Raw genomic sequence first — 23,575 nt, forward strand, 5'->3', positions numbered from 1 at the left:
TGAATTTGAGCAAACTCTAGGAGATAGTGAAGAATAGTGCTGCCGTCCATGGGGTTGCAAAGAGTCAGAGGCAACTTAGCAACTGAACAAGACAAGACACTTCTGTAACTACAGAATCATTAAATAATCACAAGAATTTTGCATCTTTAAAAAAAGGTGTTTTTTGTTTTGTTTTGTTTTGTTTTTAAGATCTATTCCACTCCTACCCTTGCACTTTTCACCCATGCTAGGCAATTTGCTAGTCACTAGCAAAAAGAAAAAAATGCCCAAGGGAATGAATGGCTGGCTGTCAGAGGTAGGGTCTCTGAATTTTTTCTTTTTTTTTTCTTTCTTTTTTTGCTACTGTGGGTCTTGAATTGCCTCTGTGGTTTATGACCTTCAGTGAGAGACAGTGAAGTCAGAAAAAGGATTCACTGAATCCAGAAAGGACAATCGGCCTGACAGCCGAGGAAGCTCTGGCATGCCATGGGAAGCCGCCAGGCCATGGCTTTCTACCCAAAGGCCAGCCGGACGCCGAGTCATCAGACCCATTCACGCGCCTCCCCACTGTGGCTGCAGCCGCACCGGGCTCTCGGGCCAGCTGAACAAATAAAGGCTGAAGGCGATCGGAGTGGACACTGGCTCCCACGCCTGCCTGGCTCTCGGAGGCCAGAGCATTCCTTTAGGATTCCCCCTCATTAACCGTCCGTGTCAGATGCGTCTCTTGAGCTAGGCTAGGAACAAACTATCTTTTTTTCACAACATTTAGTAGACGAGACCAACAGAGAAGACGATATGTACATTTTTAACACCTAAATATTCAAATCAGCCTTTTGGGCTGCCACTGGTCTGCTTGCTTCCAGGAAGCAAACCCTAAGAGGAACGGAGGGACATATGTGCACCCGTGGCTGATTCATGTTGATGTATGGCAAAAACCACCACAATATTGGAAAGTCATTTTACTTAAAATAAATAAATTAAAAAAAAAGAAAAATCCTTCGTCTATTGAGCAGTGTGAGGACTGGGAGAAATAGCTACAGAAAGACAATGGCAGATGCACATACAATCACACTTTTTCTGCCACTACTTCTTGCTCTTTTAGAATCGGAGAATCAGTGCAAGAAGTCTGAGTGAATGAAACGAATGAACAAACAAGAAAGATGCCTTTATTATTGTTGTTTAGTCACTAAAGTGAAAGTTAAGTCACTCAGTCGTGTCCGACTCTTGCAACCCCATGGACTGTAGCCCACCAGGCTCCTCTGTCCATGGGATTTTCCAGGCGAGAATATGGGAGTGGGTTGCCATTTCCTTCTCCAGGAGATCTACCCAACCCAGGGATTGAACCCAGGTGTCCCATATTGTAGGCAGACACTTTACCGTCTGAGCCAGAAAGTAAAAATGAAAGTGAAGTCACTAAGCCATGTCCAACTCTTTTGCAACCCCATGGACTGTAGCCTGCCAGGCTCCCCAGTTTTTGCTTGGAATTTTCCAGGCAAGAATACTGAAGCGGATTGTCAATTTCTTCTCCAGGGGATCATCTGGACTCAGGGATTGAACCCACATCTGCTGCATCTCCTGCATTGGCAGGTAGATTCTTTACCACTGAGCCATCTGGAAAGCCTTTTATCACACTGTTTACACATAAATTTCTAAATCACTCTTGGCCAATAAGACCATGACATTGATTGTCAAAAGTGTCACAGGAAGGGAAAGGTATTTATTTATTAAGCTGGGTTATACACCTGCGGTGTCCATATATTACTTCATTTAATCCAACCAGCAGCCCTGAGGACTGTGGATTATTATCCCCGTATAAATAAGGAAAGTCCACATACAACAGTGTTCACCAAATTAGTTAAAGACCTCTATTTTTGTTCTCAAATCTAATGTCCTAGTCCCATCCTGTATCTCTGACCGTTCTCTAGAAACTTCCTTGAATCTTCTTCCCTGTACATTCACATTCATCATGTCAGAAGCTGAGCTCACCACGCCCAGACTGGTTTTCCTGCCTTTTCCCTCCCTGACTCAGCAGACGGCAACTTGGGTTTCTTCCACCAGCTAAGCTCACCACCCAGCTGTCAGCTTTGCCGACCTTCTATCCCTCCTTCTCCCAAGACCAAGTCTATCACTTCTTTCTCTGAATTAATTCTCAGATGTCTGTTCCTCTGTCACCCCACTGTGGAGGCCCTGGGTCATGGTCTGGTCATCCCCGTGGGCGACCCATGCACCAGCCTCCCCCGCTTCCCTAAGTCCAGTCTCCCCCTCACTTGCACATACCAATGTCAACTAACCCTCAGTCTTCCCTTTGCTGTGTCCATGCTTCCATCAACCCTGCAGTGAGCACAGCCCATCCTCCTCCACCCCAGCAAACTGTGGTCCCTAAGCGTCTGCACCCACACCCTCTCCTCCAGTCACATTTGTGTATTCTCTTTGCCTGAAGGAATAGCAGCCTTGGCCCATCTGTAGCTCAGATTCAACCTTCCCCCAACCCTAATTATGATGACAATTATGATGACGATGCTAGGAGATCCTTCACTGAGCACTCACTCCATTCTGGTCCCTGGAAAAGCACTGTGCCTTCCTCGCATGGAATCCTCACATCCTTAGAGCACAAAGGCGTCCTCTGTCTACTTGTCCCAAACCACGAAGCCTAGGCTCAGAGAGATGAAGGCCACTTGGCCACCACCTGGAGAAGCAGAGCCACACCCGACTTCAAAGCTGTTGCTTCCCTTTTCACTCCAGTCCTTATCAACCTCACTCTTGTATAAACTCTCCTATCCACCATCAAACAATTAATACCCACATAAGCTTAGCACTTATTTCTCATTATTGTTTTATGCATGTTACTTTAATATCTACTTGGGGTGATGTTGTCCAGTAAGATTATTGGGACCAGGAATCTGTGTAATAAAACCACCCCCAGCCCACCTTGGCCACTGCCTTCCACAGTATAGTTAAATATACACTCAAGCACTTATTTATAATCGAAATGAACAAAGAAGTGTTTGCCCCCAACCCTCTTTTTAATTGATTGTAATTCAACAATTACGCCACTAGGTGGCACTATAACATCACCTAAAGCTCAGTTCAGTTCAGTTCAGTCGCTCAGTCGTGTCCGACTCTTTGCGACCACATGAATCGCAGCACGCCACCTCCCTGTCCATCACCATCTCCTGGAGTTCACTCAAATTCACGTCCATCGAGTCGGTGATGCCATCCAGCCATCTCATCTCAAGGCAAGAATACTGAAGTGGTTTGCCATTCCCTTCTCCAGTGGACCACAGTCTGTCAGACCTCTCCACCATGACCCGCCTGTCTTGGGTGGCCCCACAGGGCATGGCTTAGTTTCATTGAGATAGACAAGGCTGTGGTCCTAGTGTGATTAGATTGCACTTAAGCTCAACTAGGCCTTAATGTGCAGCCTGAACCCTTTAGGGGTGCCTCCAAAGTCCTCCTCTATTGCAGAAACAACTGCTGGAGATACAGGAGGATCATAAAATAATTAACATAAAAGGTGTTACTCAAAGAGTAGACAGTCCAAGGAGCCCAGACTGCAACGGCAAAGTGTTTTCTTGTGCCTTAAGTTCACCTCACTCAATGAAGGAACAAATTGGTCAGTTAAGTCTGTAACATCACTGATTCAGGATTTTCAGCTGTGTTTTAAAAAAATTTTTATCGGAGATAAAATGAATATTATTTTTTTTTTTCATTAATACAAGCAGGACAATAATGTGTTCTTCCAAATCATGTAAAATTCATTTATTAATGTCTTTTAATTTGATAAATAGGCTGTATTTTTGTATCATTTTTTTCCAGTTTTTTTTGGAGGGCCACACCTCAAAGTTTGTGGGATTTTAGTTCCCTTGGGCCCATGGCAGCGAAAGTGCAAAGCCCTAACCAGCGGACAGACAGGTTAATTCCCCATGGGATACATCTTAAACTTAACACAGTGCTGTATCAAGTGTATCATTAAAACTGGAAGAAAGGGAATTACCAGGATCTCAGTTCCATTCCTGGTCAGGGAATTAAGATCCTGCATGCAGAGTGGCAGAGCCAAATTAAAAAAAAAAAAAAAAAAAAGATGTACAGCATAATGATTTGACTCACATACATTATGAAATCACAATAAGGTTAGTGAACATTCCTCACCTCATATAATATAGATCAAAAATAAAAGAAAAAAGTTGTTTATTTAAGAGGAAGCTTGATGCAATGGGGGGAAATGCTGTACTGAGAAGTAGAAGACATGGCTTTGCTACTAAAGGATAAATAAGGTCACCCACCTACTATACAGCATGGGAAACTATCTTCAATAGCCTGTTTGGAAAAGAATCTGAAAAAGAATGTGTGTGTGTGTGTGTGTGTGTAACTGAATCACTTTGCTATACACCTTAACACTGTAAATCAACTATAGTTCAATTAAAAAAAAATAATAAGGTCACCCCTTGATCCAGGTCATGGAACACTGGTTTTCCCATCTTCAGAAATGGTGTAACATCTGCCCACCCTCGTACCCCTCCAGGTACAATGGTCTCCAGCCCAGACCTCCCACTAGGGTGACAATAGCCTCCTGACAGGTTTTCCCTAATAATTCTCCCTGCCCCTCATCGCCTTCACGATATTCTTCGAAGAGCAGCCAGCATGTTTTTATAACATAAATCCAACCTGTGTCTACTCCTCCAAACATTTTTCAAAGCCTTTCCTATTCTTTGGGATAACCCATATCTGGCTTTTCAGTTGCTATGGGAATGCAACAGGCAGCGCCGAGAGCTCCTGGAATGCCACTCGAGAAGCTAGAATTCAGGCGTCTCTCTTTCCGTCCTCTGCTCTCCTGGGGTCCCTGCCCCTGGCCATTCCCATCCTTCTCCCCGTCCTGAGTCTCCAGTGCTGGCCCCCCTTCCTCCTTCTGCAGCTCCGCTGGGCTGCCCTGACCTCTTGCCACTTTCTCTTGGGCAGACTTGCCCATCTCCCTGGAGTCAGGCACCTCCAGCTCTGAGTATCCTCTGTTTCCCTCCCTAGCCCAGACTCTCTTCTGGGCCCTGGCCACATATCAGTATGCAAAGTGGACTCATGATCATTCCCTTATATGCTCCTCGGCCACCCGCCTCCATTCACACAGCTGTTCATATCACCCCAGGGCGTCCCGTGGGCTCCCCGCCCCACCTGGAGTCTCCTCCTTCCTACCCATCTGCCTCCCGAATATTCTCAACACCCACGCTCTTCCCCTCCACTCTCGCCCCTTTGCTGAGCCACCATGACCTCCCACCAGGGCGACTACAGTAGCCTCCTGACAGGTTTTCCCTAAAATTCTCCTCACCCCTCATCACCTTCACTATATTCTCTGAAGAGCAGCCAGCATGTTCTTATAAATCCAACCTGTGTCTACTCCTCCGAACATCTTTCAAAGCGTTTCCTATCCTTCAGGATAACCCGTATCTGGTTTCTCAACTGCATCCCTTACCACTTGCTCCCTCACCTACATGATCAAACCTTGCTGGCCACCTCATGGCCCATCCAACACACCTGCCCATCTCCTTCTCACTTCAGGGCCTAAGTAGGGGCTGTTGTCTCTGCCCAAACACTTACAGTGGTTTGAAGTGTGGCCACAAAAAGATATGTTTATGCCCTAAGCCTGGAACCTGTGGATATTGCCTTGGGTGGCAAAAGATGTAATAAACCTAAGGATTTTGAGAGGATGATTTTTGTTGTGTGTTATCCAGGTATTTCTCCTTCCACATGCCACTTTTTATAAGTTGCTAAGAAATCCACAGGGAAACAGCTGTGTCTTCAAGTGCTGTTTTTTTTTTTTTCCCACTCCTCTGTCACACATGTGTGAATTTGCAAATCACTCAGTTATTAGCCATTCATTCCTTCTATGCTATAAAGAAGGCTGAGCACTGTAGAATTGTGGTGCTGGAGAAGACCCTTGAGAGTCCCTTGGACTGCAAGGAGATCAAACCAGTCAATCCTAAAGGAAATCAACACTGAATATTCACTGGAAGGACTGATGCTGAAGCTAGAGGCCATTACATGTATCCTTATAAGACGGACATGGACGAAGATTTGGTCCAGACATGCAGGGGAGAAGGTGATGGGATGATGGAGGCAGAGACTGAAGCGATGTAGCCACAAGCCAGGGCTGGAAGAGGCAGAGAATGGGTCTCCATCTTGCCTATGGGGAGAACACACCATGCTTCCCCTAGGCCATCGCTGGGTGACCTCTGTTTCCACCAGGTCCAAGATATCCTGACACCGTCCACCATGCACACATAGGCTTCTGTGCAAAATCAAGTTAGGGCACTAGATTATCCACCCTGGGAGGAAGAAAGGGTCTTTTTCTATTCTTTTCCCTGATGCATCTGAAACACCCAGACCACTCCACATCTGGCACTCATCAGGCACCCAGGAGGAACGGCTGGAAGGTGAGTCTGTCTTGCTAGATGGACTCCCAGCTCCAGGCCACAGGGACCCACCTCTTTACCCCCAAGGCCTCACAGCCTCCTCAGACGCCTGGCACATGGTGAATGCTCAATGGCTGTTTGCTGAATGAATGGAAGAAATCATTGTTGCTGTTGTTCAGTCACTCAGTCGTGTCTGACTCTTTGAAACTCCATGGACTGCAGTATGCCAGGCTTCCATGTCCTTCCCTGGTTTGCTCAAACTCATGTCCACTGAGTCAGTGATGCCATCCAATCATCTCATCCTCTGTTGCCCCCTTCTCCTCCTGCCTTTAATCTTTCCCAGGATCAGGGTCTTTTCCAGTCAGTCAGCTCTTTGAATCAGGATTCAAAGGCCAAAGGATTGGAGCTTCAGCATCAGTCCTTCCAGTGAATATTCAGTGTTGATTTCCTTTAGGATTGACTGGTTTGATCTCCTTGCAGTCCAAGGGACTCTCAAGGGTCTTCTCCAGCACCACAATTCTAAAGCATCAATTCTTCAGTGCTCAGCCTTCTTTATGGCATAGAAGGAATGAATGGCTAATAACTGAGTGATTTGCAAATTCACACATGTGTGACAGAGGAGTGGGAAAAAAAAAAAAAAACAGCACTTGAAGACACAGCTGTTTCCCTGTGGATTTCTTAGCAACTTATAAAAAGTGGCATGTGGAAGGAGAAATACAATTTTTTCTCCTAAAACCTCTATAATTCAGTTTAACTAATTTAGTCACATGCTACCTTAACGCAGAACAGCTGTTCTCGTAGTCACAAACTCTGCTCCCATGTTGCTGTGTGGAAGATGCCCTGCGTGGAAACGCACCTTATTTCTTACCACCACCACCAAGGCTGACTCCACTTTGGTAATGACCTTGATCCTCTCAAGTTCAGCCTAGTCCCACATTTGCTGAGCTCTGCGCCCGCCTGGCCACGGTTCACTCTGGGTCGCAGAGCTCAGCAATCATCGTTGCTATGGGACTGAGCTGAGCGTGTGCGCGAACACACACACACACACACACACACAGGATTGAACTCCACCCAGGAGACCAAGGGCACAGCTATAAAATACCGCCCATTTAATGAGGTGACTGACTGGGGCAGACCTACCAAAATCTACCTTCAGACCCAACCTGTCACTGGGGTTTCTTGATGAGGTTTCATGCAGTTATTCCATTTGGTAAATAATAGAGGCAAATTATTTAATAAAAGTAGCTGGAAAATATAGGCTTGCTTTCCTTTTTCAAGCACAAACGTTGGGTTTAAAGAGCAAGATCGTCAGCATACTGAAAGCCATGCTAATTAGCTGGAGTTATTCCTCTGGATTGTTTAGTTGCTAAGTTGTGTCTGACTCTTTGCAACCCTGTGGACTGTAGCCCACCAGGGTCCTCTCTCCATGGGATTCTCCAGGCAAGAACACAAGAAAGGGATGCCATGTCCTTCTCCAATTCCTCTATATACACGAGTGCTAAGTCACTTCCTGTCTGACTCTTTGCAACTCTATGGACTTTAGACTGCCAGACTACTCTGTCCATGGGATTCTCCAGGCAAGAATACTCGAGTAGGTTGTCAAACCCTCCTCCAGGGGATCTTCCCAGCCCAGGGATCGAACCCATATCTCTTATGTCTCCTCCATTGCCATGTGGGTTCTTTGGAATAACCTGGGAAGCCCCATTCCTCTATATAGATATTGGCTATTAATGATATTATTAATAAGCTGAATGATATAAAATGGTATCTACCCTCTACCCCCAGGTCTCCCATGCCCTGTTCAGAAATATTCTCGTGCACTGACATATAGGATTCAGTCTTTTAACTTCTGTATGTTTTCCATTCTTCAAAATTTAAGGTTAATATTTATGACAAGGGGAACTACTTTAACCAGCTAAACCAGTTACAAGCTGGCAGGTGGCAGGCTGAATTCTACCAGGAAATCTGTTTAATTATTAGGCACTATGTTTGTTTTTTTTTTAATGCTGATCCATTTACATGACAAAAGGACCACTCAGCCCCACACAGTCCCCAAGGCTGAGGTCCCTTCCTGGGACCCCTCACTCAGGTCACCGGCTGTCACCTCAAGGCACCTGCATGTGTCAGCTCAGATAAGGCTTCATGTATCAGACGATTCTCCGGCAGAGACACAATGAGCTAGGGAGTCGGTCCTCGGAGAAGAAAGATGCAGCAAGAAAAAGAAGACATCAGAACCAAATCACGAAGGGGTAGTGACAGACTAAATTTGCCAACTTCTCTGTTGTCACTGGAATTTGCTTCTATCAAAATGTAACATAATTGACTTACGCAAGCTTTGAGAACATGAAAATAATTGCTCTGAACCATTTATCGGACTACAGTTATAGAGAGTACTAGAACACAGTTGTGTGAGTGATAAAGAGGTTGAATTCTAGAACTTTGTGTGCAAATCATTTAATGATAGCGAAAAATGCTAACAACAGTTAAAATTTCCCAAGGAAATTTTAAGAGACTGCAAGCTCTTAGGAGTGGAAGGGACAGTGAATGAGATTGCAGGAAAAAATACCTGTATGTATTTTGGTGATTTAAAATTCCCAAAAGAAAGACTGGTTTTATAATGGGTGATTTTGGTTTCCAAACCAAAAATAAACTAAGTCAGATCATGAGTTTTAAGCCATTTGAACTTCTAATGTGTAAAACTACCAAACTATAAAGTTCTATTGACTTAACAGTTACAAGACTCCCTTGAATGGAAAACAATATTTTTTTTTCTGGAATAAAATATAGAAGGTGTCTTTATTATCAAGTGAGTTACTAAAGCAACCTTATAAAAGGTTCCATCCTGGTCTGTGATGACATGTATGTAATTTTCCCTACAAGAAGACATCCATCAAAAACAGCGATTTCTCCTTTGAAACTGTTGTGCTGCGCTCAGTCATGTCCAACTCTTTATGACCCCATGGACTGCAGCCCGCCAGGCTCCTCTCTCTGGGGGATCCTCCAGGCAAGAATACTAGAGTAGGTTTCTATTCATTCCTTCCTCCAGAAGATCTTCCATTGAAACTGATAAAGAATAATTTGATATCCTTCCCAATGCTATGTCATTAATATCCCTAAAGAGGGACTATAATGGGGTTTGAGGAAATGTTATGCAGAGTCACAAAATATTTTAGAAGCCAATTAAGTTACTGTCATATGTGAAAAGTCATGCCCACATCACAGAACCATAGGCTGTTAGGAGGACAGAACCAGTCCTTTAGTACAAACTCTTATTTCCCAGGTGAGGGCTCTGAACTCCCCCCAAAACCAAAGGTGTAATTTCCAGTGTCCTACCCTCAGACTCGAGGTCTTTCCAGGATGCTACTAAACCTTCCAAAGATCTAAATACAGCAATGCCTATGTTCCCTTCTGTGGCTCAAAGTGCTTATTTCTGGTTCTCCCTGATATTCACAAAAAACTCTAAACTCAGTGAGATGCTCACTTACTAACAGGTTTACATGTTGCGTGTAAAAAGACTCGGAGGAGAGACTTCCTGCTAATTCTATTCCCATTTCCCTTGGACGTGGCAGGTCTTCCCACATACATGCTGCTTGTGCCCTGGCTACCCACTCAGACTCCCAAATCCTGTCCAGGCTCAAATCTGAATTTTAAGCTACTGATTTAAGTGTGTTAACTACCTATTAGGTGCCATCTACTGCGATCATCTCAAAGAAATACCTCCAAAAATGACTCTCAGCTCTCAAAGAGGAGAAACTAATGTAGGCAGCTTATTTCTAGAGCATCCACTACGAGCCAGGAACCAGCATAAACATTTTGCATGTGTCCTTTACAACCACTTCTAAGGAGAACATGCTTACAATCTAATCAAGAAGGTCAGACACATCCACAGTCGAACCCAGAGCTATAGGTCAGAGCGCAAAAAGCATCACAGAGGGAACCAAGTTGCCATTAGGGGGCCATCCGCACTGTCTGGGGCCAGGCAGGAGACGCTGTGAGGGGTGGAGTCTCTCCTGAGTTCCTCTGGGGAGGGCGGAAAAGATGGAGAGTGAGCCGAAGTGGGGAGGTATCCCAGAAAAGGGGAGAGGGCATGTGTCATAAAATCAATAAATGCTAAGTGATTGCTTTCTGGTTGTGAATCCCTGGATGCTTTATTATGCTGCTTCTACAGCCAACTTATTGGAAAAGACCCTGGTGCTGGGAAAGATTGAAGGCAGGAGGAGAAGGGGGCGACAGAGGATGAGATGGCTGGATGGCACCACCAACTTGATGGACATGAGTTTGAGCAAGCTCTGGGAGTTAGTGATGGACAGGGAAGCCTGGCATGCTGCAGTCCATAGGGTAGCAAAGAGTTGGACACGAGTGAGTAATTGAACAACAAACAAAAAGTTTTTCAGTATTATCTAAACGATCCATAATAATTGTATATGAATATTACAATAAAAACCACTATAATCATTAAAAAAAATAAGGTAGAGGAGTGGGAATATTTAGATTGTGTTTGAGGGACAGTGAGCGACCCAGCTGATGCAGTGGGAGACAGTCCAAGGGGAGGTGATGGTGATTACTGATGAGAACACATGTGGGAGCTGGACTGTGAGCCTCCAGCAATGCAGGGGTGAGACTGAAGGAGCCCTCTTTGTTCCTGCCCTTAGATTCCTCCCAGTTCAGTTCAATTCAGTGGCTCAGTTGTGTCCGACTCTTCCAGACCCCATGGACTGCAGCACGCCAGGCCTCCCTGTCCATCACCAATTCACAGAGTTTACTCAAACTCATCTTCATTGAGTCAGTGATGCCATCCAACCATCTCATCCTCTGTTGTCCCCCTCTCCTCCTGCCCTCACTCTTTCCCAGCATCAGGGTCTTTTCCAATGAGTCAGTTCTTCACATCAGGTGGCCAAAGTATTGGAGTTTCAGCTTCAATATCAGTCCTTACAATGAACACTCAGGACTGATCTCCTTTAGGAAGGACTGACAAAATGTGGTCTATTGGAGAAGGGAGATGCATCCCAACTCCACCTCAAACCCCAGCTTCTGTCTCCACTGAAACCCTATCCCAGCCTGGCTCCCCAACCCTTACTATAGACACAGCAGCTTTGATCTGGGGCTGGACAAACCACTCAGTCAGCCATTCAACCAGAAGAGGCATCACTTCCCTCTTAGGAAGGCCCTGCTGTTCCACTCAGGGGCTGTGCCACGTTGGAAAGCGCTTCAACCCTCGTAATTCAGCTTATTCCTGTTTCTATCGCCCACCTTGAGCTGTCACTGCGGTGACTGGAGAGAGTGGCTGGCCGCCTCCCAAACCTCTTCGCGGTTACGCACAAGCCACGCTCCCAAATTCCTAGCTAGAGAACATCGCCAGCACCTCGCAGCCATCATCAGGGATCCATCTGTGCCAGGAAGGGCAGAGGTTGACCGGTGTTCCACACACAGCTCTTCTCGACCACCCAGAAACTGGGACAAAGACAGCAGTTCACGAAGACAGAGGCCCACCCCCGTGAGCCCTCCTGACCCACCTCGCTGAAGGTCCGGTGATCAGAGACAACACATCCCCTATGGACGCAAATGCCTCTGATGGCTCCACAGCCCAAGAACACGGAAGACAAAGCACCAAGGGAGCAAATATAAGGGAACCCAGGCTTGGGCAGATTCAAGCGGCCATGGGGGCTCCCGAATATTAGGATGAGAACTGGTGTTTGAACCCACATGCCATTCTCTTCTCCTGGACCACGGGGCAGATGCTGGGACTGAGACCAGACATCTGGAAGTAGTCCCTGCTCCTTCCACGTGAAAGTAAAAGTGTTAGTTGCTCAGTCGTGTGTGACTCTTTGTGACCCCATGGAGGTCCCTGCAGCCCGCCAGGCTCCTCTGTCCATGGGATTCTCCAGGCAAGAATACAGGAGTGGGTTACCATTTCCTTCTCCAAGGGATTTTTCTGACCCAGAGATCAAACACAGGTCTCTTGTATCGCAGGCAGACCCTTTACTGTTTGAGCCACCAGGGACACCCACCCCTTCCACATTTAACCAAGTTATTTAAAACTCTTGGAAATCCAGGGTTCCCCGTATTGACCAATGGACATAATAATCCTTCTGGCCTCAGAACTGCTGTGGACTGAGAGCAGGATTTCTCAACCTCGGCGCTACCGGCATTTGAGGATGGATCCTTCTTTGATGGGGGCTGTCCTACGCACTGTAGATATCAAGCGGTCACGGCCTATGAACCACTGGAGCCAGGAGCACCACCACTCATCCATGCAGGTGTGTCAGTAAAAAAAGAAAATGTTTCCAAACATCATTAAGTCAGAGGACCACACCTACCTGGTTTTACCTTTGTTCTGTGGTGTTCCCATCCCATTCCTGCCATGGAGCTGATCCCTCCATTTCTCTTGGACCTCAAGCTCCAAGGGTCTTAAAATCTTGGCTTGCAATCTTGGCACGTTTACATGGACAACCTCATAAAAACATGAGGCTTTTTTTCTGACTATTGGGTCCACCGACATGAAAAAAGCTAAAGCATTTCTTAGGCTGCTCATTTTTAGGGTCCTAACTTTGCTTTCTGGCAAATGTGGTTTTCAAATTTTATCGTGGGGACTTCCCTAGTGGTCCTGTGCTTAAGACTTCACCCTACAATGCAGGGGGTTTGGGTTCAATCCCTGGATGGGGGAGCTAGGATCCCATGTGCCTCATGGCCATAAAAACATTAAACAGAAGCAATACTACAATAAATTCAATGAAGACTTTAAAAAATAAATAAATCATAAAAGTGGCTGGGGAAAAAGCTCAAGATAGATTCTGATCACCAAAAGTTGTGATGTATTGGAAAAGAAACAAACCAGTTCAAGCAGAAAGGGATTTTCCATAACTTAAGCTCAACAAGGAAGCTGGTTACAGCAAAGGACTTGACAAAGGAACCACACACATATTGTATGACTACTGTGTGAAAATAAAGGAATACTGTGGGGGAAATATACAGTCCTTTCTCTCAGAAAGGTAATATTTTGGATCCTTGTAGACTGATCTTTATGGAATTGTGTTTTTTGAGTATCACACACAGCCTTATTGGATCCATCTGGACACATTTCAAAAATCACTGATCTGACTCAAAATTGTCTAAAACTTCTGAAATATTCTTTTCTTGTAATACGGTGGGAGTGTTTTAAGCCAATGGGATGGTTTGATCTAATAGTCCCAGCACAGGTGAATTGGTGCCTGCCAACTGCTGCTGTCAGGATATGTGAGAGAGGTTTATAAATAAATGTTCAAGAGACCCCATATACTGTAACCAAGAGGGTTATTATTGTGCATCTCAGGACAGAGAATCAAGTGTGGTCATCAAAAGCACTGTGGACTTGAGCAGGGTGCTCAATTGTTCAGTGCTGATGTCTTCAGCTCTGCAAAGATGGCACCATAAGATGGGAAGAGAGTTATTGTGAGGGATCAGTGAGCTAAAGCATTTTGAGTACGTCAGACCAGTGCCTGGCACATAAGGAGTGTGTGATAATTGCAACTATCACTTTGATTACAGAACACTATTCCACAAGGTTATAAAGACGTCCAAGAGTCATGCAGTCAAATGTCTAGAAACACTTCTTTAAACAAAGTTAAGTGGGTTTTTTCTTAACTCACTGCAGTATTAATACTTCGCAACTAGTGCTTTTAAAACATGAATATCAATATGGTGACCCAGTGTGGGCTGTGTACACCAGGACCCTTTCTGTACAAAGTGATTCAACAATAACGTATTGATGACAGTGGATAAAATGCTGGGTGGAAGATCTCTAGAGCTTATTCATCTTGCATAATAGAAGCTTTACGCCCTTTGATTAGTAATTTCCCATTTTCCCCTCCCACCACCCATGCTGAATTTTACATGACTCACCCGAGATCCCTTTTCAGGAAAGCACTGGCAAAGAGAGCAATCTCTTCCTCCACAGAGACCAATAAACTTCTTTCCACCCTAGAAAGTGAAGCATTGATTTAGTCGACCAGTATTCATCACCTAGCTGGGTACCCGATATATACATTAAAACAAGTACTCTTGGTTTTTCTAACTCATGAGAAGTTCACAGTACAGTTTTATCTCTGAGTCTCTGGAAAGACTAATACTGATATACAAAAAGGCAAAGAACTTACACTGTGGCTTGATAATCACATGTTGATGAATTGGTAGTTTGGGATTGACATATATATGCTACTGATACTATGTATAAAATAGATAACTAGTGAAAACCTACTTTATAACTTAGGAAACTACTCAGTGCTCTGTGGTGACCTAAATGGGAAGGAAATCCGAAAAAGAAGGGATACATGTATACATATAGCTGATTCACTTTGCTGTACAGCAGAAACTAATAAAACATTGCAAAGCAACTATACTCAAAAATAATTAATTAAAAATTTTTTGTAAAGAGTTGATTATGTGAGCAGAATAAAAGTTTACATGAACTAGGATTTTTTTTTAAAAGACCTCCTTTGAAGTCATTTATGTTTAACCAGAAACTTCTATGATTTGTCTCTCTCGGTAAGAGTTTGTTTACCAAGTTGTGAACAATTTCAGAATGTTAACTATGTAGCTGGGAAAACCGCACGTACACCACGGTGTCTAATTTAAATTATAAGAGTGACTTTTCTTCCAAGACTCTCTTCCTGCACCTCCGGGATCAGCTAGGGCGTGCGTCCCCCAGGGAGGCCCTCGTGGGTCAGCACTGCTCTCATAGTCTTGCGCTTGAATTACGACTCTTCCTCCTACAGCTTGCTGACACCCCAAGACGGCTCCTCTGACATGTCTCTCAAACCGAAAGCTTCTGAACTTGAGTAATTTGCTCCTTTTCCCCACTTCTAGCTAGCTTTTCTACCACGCTCTTTAGAAAGTTAAATTACAACATGATCACATATTTTCTTAACTCTAACCCATCCTACACACACACACACACACACACACACACCTATAGGAAGAATCACAAACCCTCATTATGTACATGGTGTGTCTTCAGTCACTTACGACCCAGAGGGATGGAATGGGGAGGGAGGAGGGAGGAGGGTTCAGGATGGGGAACACATGTATACCTGTGGCGGATTCATTTTGATATTTGGCAAAACTAATACAATTATGTAAAGTTTAAAAAATAAATAAATAAATAAATAAAAAGTAGAGTCATAGGAATGGTGTCCATAGGAGATCCTTAATGACAGCCAGAATGGCATTCCTGCAGTGAAAACACACTGAGCATTGATTCGTTCATGGTGGTCAGGGCTGCATGTTGAGAGGGAAGAGGTGGTTCATCAGCTCTCGGTGCTGGGAACTGAGGGTACGGACAGGACCACGTGCATCCTGATAAGTCGCTTCAGTTGTGTCCAACTCTTTGATGGGCTGTAGCCCACCAGGCTCCTCTGTCCATGGGAAGAATACTGGAATGGGTTGCCATGCCCTCCTCCAGGGGATCTTCCTGACCCAGGGACTGAACCTGTGTCTCTTGCATCTCCTGCATTGGCAGGTGGGTTCTTTATCACTCGTGCCATCTGGGAAGCCCCAGATAGGGCCACACACTTCTATAATTAATAGATCTTTTAAAACTAACAACAGTGTAAACTTTAGCCTTTAGACCAACACATAATGAGGAAACACCACACAACTGAACCAGTACGTACTGTTCTCTTTTTTAAAATTGGGGTATATTTGCTTTACAATGATGTTGTGTTAGTTTCTGCTGTATGACAAAGTGAATCAGCTATAAGTCAGTTCAGTAGCTCAGTAATGTCCGACTCTTTGCGACCCCATGGACTGCAGCACACCAGGATTCCCTGTCCATCTGCAACTCCCGGAGCTTGCTCAAACTCATGCTCACTCCACTGAGTCAGTGATGCCCTCCAACCATCTCATCCTCTGTAGTCCCCTTCTCCTCCTGGCCTCAATCTTTCCCAGTCTTTTCCAATGAGTCAGTTCTTCGCATCAGGTAGCCAAAGTACTGGAGCTTCAGCTTCGGCATCAGTCCTTGCAATGAATCAGCTATATGTATACATACATCCCCTTCCTGTGGCTTTCCCACGGCCTCTTCCCATTCCCGCCCCCTCCAGGTCACCACAGAGCACCCAGCTGAGCTCCTTGTGCTATGTAGCAGGTTCCCACTAGCTATCTGTTTTATATATGACAGTGCACATTTGTCAATCTCAATCTCCAATTTATCCCCTCCCCTGTGTCTATGTGTCTCTTCTCTATGTCTGCATCTCTATTCCTGCCCTGGAACTAGGTTTATCTGTACCACTTCTCTAGATTCCACATATATGCATTAATATACAAAACTTGTTTTTCTCTTGGGGACCTAATTAAGCTTAAAAGATTCTGCACAGCAATATGCACAGTTCAGATAGAAGATATGTATATACATAAATATACTATACATAAATATACAAACACACTTATGTAAAACATACATGAGTATACAGGTATATGTATGAAATGCACAAATGTATACATATCCCCTTCATTACATATACATGTACAAAAGTATACAGTCCCATATACATACACAAGTGTATATGTATATGTGATGTGAGGGCAAGGAGTCTAAGTGGCATATTTTTCTTTTCAATCATACGATTAAGACCTCTTTTTTCTTGAAAAATATGCTCAGAAACAATAAAATATTTTGATTAATCATTAATTAAAATATATTTTTATAAACATAACTCTTATGGGTCATTGAAAAATACATAAAAATTTGAATCTTGACAAGAGCTAAGGAATTAGATAATTTAAGTTAAAAAATGTAATTGAAGTTTCAGAAACATATACCTCTTGAGCTTTGGGTAACACTGTTATCTATGAATGCAGAAATGTTAAGTTCAAAACCCTGATAAGGTAAAAAAAAAAAAATCAAATGCTCAGGGCCGGGTCAGGACAGCATGAAAGCACTTAAAATAACTATTCTGAACATTTGGGTTCATTTAAGGTTGGGATGTGTTCGGTGAAATACCAAAACAACCAGAGAAAAAAGAAGGTCAGTTGATTAGATGGTTTGATAATAGAGGCAAGTTTGTTATTTTTTAAACTTTATTACGCTAATATTACGGAGATGTTTGTAGCAAAATTACATTTCAGAGAAGAATCAGTTTAAAGTAGATTAGTAGAATTCTAATAAAGAAACACATATAAAACTTCAACTTGGACCAATAAAAGAAAAAAGCAAGAGGCAATTTTAGTCCCTACAAAGTTCTTCTACATCAGACATATCCCAACAAACATCACTTTAAAGGAGGGAGGCATCTATAAAGGAAGAAACTGTACCTCAGAACCAGATTGTATAACCCCATTAAAAAGAGATAAAGACAGTATCTCAGACAAGTCAACATTCAAAATACAAACCACATTCTCTGGGAATATACTAGCATTCTCAAAAACCAACATTGCTCTTCAAAGAGAAAAAATAAAACTCACTATCTGTTTTATCCCAGATATTTTAAACAAATATTTGTTGCATAGAAAGTTCAAGAAAACATTTTACTAATTTCTAGATTAATGATCTGTCCTGCATTTGTGCTTTTATGGGTTTTTTTTTTTTAAACAAATAACATATGTACATGATAATTCAATCAGTTCAAAACAGTGTAATGGAAAAAGAAATTTTCTCTTCTAACTCTGGTCCCCAGTTCCTTCTCCTAAAGATAACTGCTCACCTCAACTCCATGTCTGGGAATTTATGAGCATATTAATACACAATGACCAAACACACACACACACACACTTTTGGTGATTTTGTCCTTGTTTTGCTTTTATGCAAAAGGTATATTTCTTTCTACCTTGCTTTTCTCACTTATGTCTTCAAAGTCATTCCGAATTACTGCATATGGCTACCCATTAAACAAAGTATTGGGTTGGCCAAAAAGTTCGCTTGGGTTTCTCTATAACATCTTACAGAAAAACCCAAATGGACTTTTTGGCCAACTCAATATTATAACTTATTTAGCTAGTCCTTATTAAAGGACGTTTAATTATCTCCCCTCTGGCTTCTGAATGCTACCTTTAAACTAATATTCTTGTGCATATATATTCATCCACGTCAGAATAAATATATACGATAAATTTCAAATAGGGAAATTGCTATGTCAATAGGCACATGCATTTAAAATCCTGATAGATGATGCCAAATTGACTTCCCACGGAGATTTTATCAATTTATATCTCTATCTTTAAAATCCATCTACAGTACAGTCTCGCTCTGGGGAAATCTCTAGAATCTCTGCACACCAGAAGCTGGCAGGAAGAGCCAAGATAGAATAATCTTTGTTCGGGTGTTATATGCACTCATACGAAACATAAAGAAGTGAAGGACGTACAATTTAGCACTCTATAGACTTTTATAATAGAAAAAAAGAACATAATACAAAAGAAACTTTAAAAAGTCAGGTAAGAGGACAAATAATCCACAAACATATATTTCAGTGTGTTTCGGTTCATTATTTGAGGTGATGCTCTGAAATGCCTGTGAACTAAGCTGGGCAGGTTTTATCAAGTCCACTTCCCATAGGAGAAAACTGAGTCTTGAATAGGTTATGAGATGAATCACTGGCAGAGGAACCCAGGGCATCCTATTCTTTAATGCATGTGCTTTCTGGTCCTGACTAAAAGAGAAAGGAGAATGAATGGCAACTCTCTATTTTGATTCACTTTGAAAAGACCTATGATAACTTGAATCACAGAAGCTGGACTGGATAGGTCCAAGCTACAGGATGGATAGACAGAGATGTATTTATTAGCGTGATTTAAACCAGTCTGACTGTCTCAAGATCAACCTGAATACAGATTGCCTCCAAAAGGATTTCCTAGAAGTGTCTGAAGTTGGGTATAATCACTTAGATTCTCTAGAGAGGAACAGAACAGAATGTTCGAGGCTTATCCTTCTCCTGAGTTAAAATGTTCAAATTTAATTTTATACTTCTTGATTTAATCTTGTAATGGCCCAGCTGCTTCCTTCTGCCCTCTGAAAAAAGTTTTGAAAAAATAGTTCTGTTATAAAACAAAGAAATGTCTAATACCTAGGCAATTTTGTATGTCTTGATGGTAGGATATAAAAGAAATCTCACAGCCCACTTAATCCAACACTTCCTTTTTACAAATGAGAAAAAAATCCCCAGAGAGTGACTTGTTTAAAAGTATAATAAAGAAAGAACAACAAACAAAACCCAAAGGTAGCTGAAGGAAAGAAACGTAAAGATCAAAACTGAAATAAATGAAATAGAGACAAGAAAACAATAGAAAAGATCAATGAAACTGAAAACTGGTTCTTTGAAAATGTAAACAAAATTGAGAAACCTTTAGCCAGACTCATCGAGAAAAAAAGGAGAGGGCTCAAATCAGTAAAATTAAAAATGAAAAAGAAGTCACAACTGACACACGAACAAAGGATCATAAAAGTCTACTACAGGCCAATAAATTGGGCAACTTGGAAGAAATGGATAAATTCTTAGAAAGGTACAATCTCCCAAGACTGAACCAGGAAGAAATAGAAAATATGAAAGATCAATTACATGTACTAAAATTGAATCTGTGACTAAAATAATCTCAACAAACAAAAAGTCCACAACCAGATGGCTTCACAGGGAAATTCTACCAAACATTCAGAGAAGAGATGACACCTATCCTTCTGAAACTATCCCAAAACATTACAGAGGAGGAAACACTTCTGAACTCATTCTATAAGGCCACCATCACCCTGATATCTAAACCAGATGAAGATATCACAAAAAATTAAATTATAGGCCAATATCTCTAATGAACATAGATGCAAAATTCTCAACAAAATACCAGCAAACCAACTCCAACAATATATTAAAAGGCTTACACATCATGATCAAGTGGGATTTATTTATCCAAGGAATGCAAAGATTTTTTCAAAATCTGCCTGCAAATCAACCAACGTGATAAACCCCATTTACATATTGAAGAATAAAAATCATATGATTATCTCAATAGATGTAGAAAAAGCTTTTGATAAAATTCATCATCCACTTATGAGCTAAAAAAAAAAAAAAACTCTCCAAAAAGTGGGCATAAAGGGAACATACTTCATAAAAGGGGCTATACTGGTGAGGAGATACAACTGAATATGTCCCTCTCTCCCTTCCTTCCCTCGTTGGGCTGCCTTGGAATGAAAATGTAAATAATTCAATGAAAGGCAGGCGATTGTAGCCCAAAGGCAATGGCAACCCACTCCAGTACTCTTGCCTGGAAAATCCCATGGACAGAGGAGCGTGGTAGGCTACAGTCCATGGCGTCGCAAAGAGTCGGACATGACTGAATGACTTCACTTCATGACAAACCCAAAGCTAACATCATACTCAATGGTGAAAACCTGAAAATATTTCCTCTAATATCAGGAACAAGACAAGCATGCCCATGCTTGCCACTTACACCTAATACAGTTTTGAAAGTCCTGTCACAGGAATCAGAAAAGAAAAAGAAATAAAAAGAATCCAAATTGGAAAAGAAGAAATAAAACTGTCACTGTTTGCATATGACATGATACTATGCATAGAAAATCCTAAAGATGTCACCAAAAAACTATGAATTTAGTAAAGTTATAGGATAAAAATCAACACAGAGAAAAATCTCTTGCATCTCCATACATTAACAACAAAATATCAGAAAGATAAATTAAGGAAATAATCCCACTTACCATCGTATCAAAAAGAATAAAGTGCCCAGGAATAAACCTACCTGAAAAGGCAAAAAACCTGTACTCTGAAAACTATAAGACACTGATGAAAGAAATCAAAGACAACACAAATAGATGGAAAGATATATTATGTTCTTGGATTGCAAGCATCAATACTGTTAAAAGAACCACACTAATCAAGGCAATCTACAGATTCAGTGCAATCCCTATCAAATTATCAACGGTATTTTTTCACAGAACTAGAACAAACATTTTTTTTTAATTTGTATGGAAACACATAAAACCCCGAATAGCCAAAACAGTCTTGAGAAGAACAGACTGGAGGAATCATTCTCCCTGAATTCAGGTTATACTACAAAGTGACAATAATCAAAACAGTATGGCACTGGCACAAAAGCAGACATATACATCAAAGGAACAGGATAGAAAGTTCAGAAATACAATCATGAACTTATGGTCAATTAATCTACAACGAGAATACACAATATAGAAAAGAGAATCTCTTCAATAAGTGTTACTGGGAAAACTGGACAGCTACATGTAAAAGAATGAATTGAGAACATTCCCTAATACCATGTACAAAAATAAACTCAAAACAGATTATTGACCTAAAAGACAGGATAGTATAAAACTCCTGGACGAAAATATAGGCAGAACTCTCTTTGACATGAGTTGCAGCAAAATTTTCTTGGATCCGTATCCTAGAGTAATGGAAATAAAAACCAAAATAAACAAATGGGACCTATTTAAACTTAAAATATTTTACACATCAAAGGAAACCATAAACAAATTGAAAAAAACAACCTACTGGCTGGGAGAAAATATTTACAAATGATGCTACCAATAAGGGATTAATTTCCAAAATAGACAAAGAGCTCATACAGCTTAATACAAAAAAAAAAAAAAGCAAAAACCAAAAACAAACGCTAACAACCAAATAAAAAATGGGTAGAAGACCTAAACAGACATTTCTACAAAGAAGATACACAAGTGGCCAACATGCATATGAAAAGATGCTCAATATCACTAATCATTAGAGAAATGCAAATCAAAACTACAATAAGGTATCACCTCACACCAGTCAGAATGGCCATCATCAAAAACTCTACAAATAATAGATGCTGGAGAGTGTGTGGAGAAATGGGAATCTTCCTATATTGCTGTTGGGAATGCAAATTGGTGTAGGCAGTATGAATAACAATATAGAAGTCCCTAAAAAGCTGAAAATAGAGTTACTGTGTGATCCTGCAACCCCAATCCTGGGCATATATCCAAAGAAAACTCTAATTCAAAAAGGCAAATGCAACAAAATATTCACAGCAGCTCTGTTTATGATAGCCAAGACATGGAATCAACCTAAATGTCCATCAGCAGATGAATGGATAAAGAAGATGTGATATTATATGCATATATATATATACACATATATATAATGAAATGTGTGTATATATACATATACATAATGGAATACTACTCAGCCATATAAAAGAATGAAATAATGCCATTTGCAGCAACATGGATAGAGATTATCGATGAAGTAAGTGAAGCTAAGTAAGTCAGACAGAGAAAGATACCATATGATCTCAGTCACATGTGGAATCTAAAAAAATGATACTAATGAACGTATTTACAAAACAGAAATAGACTCAGAGACATAGAAAGCAAACTTATGGTTACCAAAGGTGTGGGGGAGATAAATTAGAAGTTTGGGATTAACATAAACACATCATTATACCTAATATAAACAATAAGATTTTACTGTATACCACAGGGAACTATATTCAATATCTTGTGATAACCTATAATAGAGAAGAATCAAGAGGCAGATAGATAGAGATATATAACTGAATCATTTTTCTTTTAGCTCTGAAACTAACACAACATTGTAAATTAACTATACTTCAATTTAAAAAAATGGTTTAAGACAGTATAATAAAAGTAATGCATTCAGTAAAGTAAATTTTCAACATGGAATCAGAGCTCATTAATGGACTTACCCCATATGCATATTGTACAGAAAACAGAATAAGTATGAGTGACCTATAAGAAAACAAAAATGCAGATTAATTTAAACTGTCAGGTTTTGTGCAAAACAAACTAAAAAGCAAAAGGACATAGGAATTAACTCCAGAAAGGTTTTTTTTAAAGTTTCTAATAGGCTACTATCACCAACTGATGGTCATCAGTGACCAGATAAATGTTACCCTCTCTCCAGATAGCATCACCATATTTCCTCTTTTTAATCAATCAAGAAGTATGCACACCCTTTAATATGGCCCTCACTGTGCTGGGTACCATAGGGACACTGGGAAGGTGAGACCTGGATGGATGGATACGTGAAGGGAGATGACTCTCAGAATAAAAACTAGAGGAGAGCAGGAAGCAAGCAGCTTTGCCCAGGAACTACTGCAAAGATTAAGGTATTCTGGATGCTGTTAAGTGGGAACAACCAGAAGGAGAGAGAATGGAAGAAACCTAACTGGGCTGAGGAGATGATTTGGGAAACAGTATGGAAAAAGCCTCC

The 23,575-nt window shown here is 41.6% G+C and overlaps 1 protein-coding gene across 10 annotated transcripts in view; it reads right to left on the minus strand.

Annotated features, from left to right (window-relative positions):
• COL4A4 (collagen type IV alpha 4 chain) overlaps positions 1 to 23,575 on the minus strand; it is a 151,344-nt gene that overhangs the window by 108,902 nt on the left and 18,867 nt on the right. For all 10 annotated transcript variants that reach the window (XM_006047128.4, XM_006047131.4, XM_044937900.2 and 7 more), the window contains 2 exons: positions 23,049 to 23,091; positions 14,259 to 14,336 (listed from right to left, as the gene is read on the minus strand). In XM_006047128.4, coding sequence (XP_006047190.3) covers positions 14,259 to 14,336; positions 23,049 to 23,091 — 121 coding nt within the window. The remainder of the gene's footprint in view (positions 1 to 14,258; positions 14,337 to 23,048; positions 23,092 to 23,575) is intronic.

The sequence above is a fragment of the Bubalus bubalis genome, chromosome 2 (genome assembly GCF_019923935.1).
Source record: "Bubalus bubalis isolate 160015118507 breed Murrah chromosome 2, NDDB_SH_1, whole genome shotgun sequence".
NCBI lineage: Eukaryota > Metazoa > Chordata > Mammalia > Artiodactyla > Bovidae > Bubalus > Bubalus bubalis.